The sequence below is a fragment of the Castor canadensis genome, chromosome 15 (genome assembly GCF_047511655.1).
Source record: "Castor canadensis chromosome 15, mCasCan1.hap1v2, whole genome shotgun sequence".
Classification (NCBI taxonomy): domain Eukaryota; kingdom Metazoa; phylum Chordata; class Mammalia; order Rodentia; family Castoridae; genus Castor; species Castor canadensis.
In genome coordinates this window covers 49,605,929-49,608,232 of record NC_133400.1, presented here as the reverse complement: position 1 = coordinate 49,608,232, position 2,304 = coordinate 49,605,929, and the positions used below count along the sequence as shown (strand labels likewise).

Genomic DNA, 2,304 nt, shown 5'->3' with positions numbered 1-2,304 from the left:
CAATGTGCCAAGTTGAGATATTGGCAGGACACTCAGGGAAAATCTCCTGTAAGAGGAAGGATATAAAATTGAGATGAAATTACAGATCTTAAATTGCACTGCCTATACAAAAGACATGTTACTTTGGACAGAAGGTGGAGAAACTCAGAGAAAAATGAAATATAAAAAAAAAAGAAAGCAGGGAATATACCAGGAATCAAGATTTTTTAAAAATGAAGAAAGAGGCAATGAAAACTCAGAAGACAGAGTATCATAAATAGAAGGGGAAGGAGCCTGACTGAACAGCAGAGTAGGAAGTTCTAGGAGCCCTACTCCTTCCTAGATCACAGCTGCACTGGCAGAATCTACCTAATGGAACCCTGGAGCCTAGTGAAGGCTGTGTTCTCAGCAGGAAAGTGCAAACTGTGCAACATGGTTAATTTTGGTCAAGTTCAGCTTCTAGTATGTTAGCGGTAGCCCATCCCCACCCTTTAGTCCATAGCAGGCAGTTAAGCACCTGTTCAGAGTAGCATGTGCACAGCATTCAGGAGCCAGAATGGCACAAAGACCATATGCTCCAAGTATCAGGGTTTTGTTCTTTAATCATTAGTTCCTCCTCCTTCCCACAGAGCCCAAGTCTTAGCAGTTATGGGGACTGTACTACCAATACATTAAGAGGTTTGAAGATAATTCTATGGAGTTAATGAAAGGGAAAAGTCATGTTTATTCTTAAGGATCATTTCATTCTTCCAGGTATGCATAACACAGAGTCCATGGCAGGAGGAAATGTGAGTTTCCCAAATATATTTATCCTTTTAGGATTCTCAGAGCATCCATGGCTGGAGATTCCCCTCTTTGCAGTGGTCCTGGTCTCCCACGTCTTCACCCTGATAGGGAACAGCTCCATCATCCTTCTCTCCATGCTAGATTCCAGACTTCAGACCCCTATGTACTTCTTCCTGGACAATCTCTCTGTGCTGGACCTCATTGTCACCTGCACCATTGTGCCACAGCTATTGGACAATCTCTGGGGTCCAGAGAAGACCATTGCTTCCTGGGGCTGCATCACACAGGCCTATGTTTTCCACTGGACAGGCTGCACCGAATGCACCTTACTGGCAGTGATGGCCTTTGATAGATATGTGGCAATCTGCCATCCCCTCAGGTATACTGTCATCATGCACTCCTGGGTGTGTGTAAGGCTGGCAGCTGTCTCCTGGTCCAGTGGCTTGGCCAATTCTCTGCTCCAAACCACACTCACCCTCCAGCTTCCACTCTGTGGCCAGCACACCCTGGATCATTTCTTCTGTGAGGTACCTGCTCTGATGAAGCTGGCCTGTGGTGACACCACTGCTAATGACCTGTTCCTAGCCTTAGGAGCCATCCCTTTTGCACTGATTGCTCCCCTACTTGTGCTCATCTCCTACACCTTCATTGTGAGAGCTGTGCTAAAGTTACCTTCAGCTGAGGGAAGGCACAAGGCATTCAGCACCTGCAGCTCCCACTTGGTTGTCGTCACCATGTACTTTGGCCCAGCTATCTACATATACCTCCAGCCCTCTGCCAACAGCACTCAGGCCAAGTTCATGTCCTTCTTCTACTGTATCGTCACCCCACTTCTCAATCCACTCATTTATACACTGAGAAACAAAGATGTGAGGGCAGCATGGAAGAGGGTCTTATAACCCCAGGAAGGGGAGAATTCTTTCAAAGTCGGACAATCTACTTGTCACCTGGAATCACCATGTGTACACATCAGTTCATGCTGGCAGGTCTGCTTTTGTAAATGAGTGTCCCAGAGCTCCTAAGACAGAATTTCTACTTTTCAAGGTCAATTATCCTGATGACCAGGGAAAACCATTCTTTTAAAATACTCTATCTTCTGAAATCTCCAATACAACTATTGTGTTTTACCTTGACCCTTCCTTCTTGCTCTCCATGGACAGGATTGGGATACCCAACTCTTTCTAGGACACTGAAACAGAAGTTAAGCATTTAGAGCATTGCTAAATACTGTTATAGTCTGTTACTGATAAGCCTTTTTTGTAAGCACACTTTTGAAACTGCTTTATCCTTTAAATGTGCTGAGATGTTGGGGGCTAGAGAAAGTTAACTCCCTACGCCAGTTACTAGACCATTCTCCAGAGCACTGGCTGCCTGGAGCAAAGGACTGCCAACTAGGCATGGGACAGTGCTCATGCAAGTATCCCAAGCATGACCCTAGCTTCAGAAGACACTGTCCCAACAAAAAAAGGCTTTATTAGACCTGTAATTGGTACAAAGACAATACCTCATTTGCATAACAGACTATACAAGGATTGGTAC

General features: G+C 45.1%; 1 protein-coding gene across 1 annotated transcript; it reads left to right on the top strand.

Moving 5' to 3' along the window:
- Positions 1-752: 752 nt before the first annotated feature.
- Positions 753-1,664, top strand: LOC109679160 (olfactory receptor 2C1-like). Its single transcript, XM_020154470.2, has one exon. It carries the CDS (start codon positions 753-755, stop codon positions 1,662-1,664), a length of 912 nt encoding a protein of 303 aa, XP_020010059.2.
- Positions 1,665-2,304: the final 640 nt, after the last annotated feature.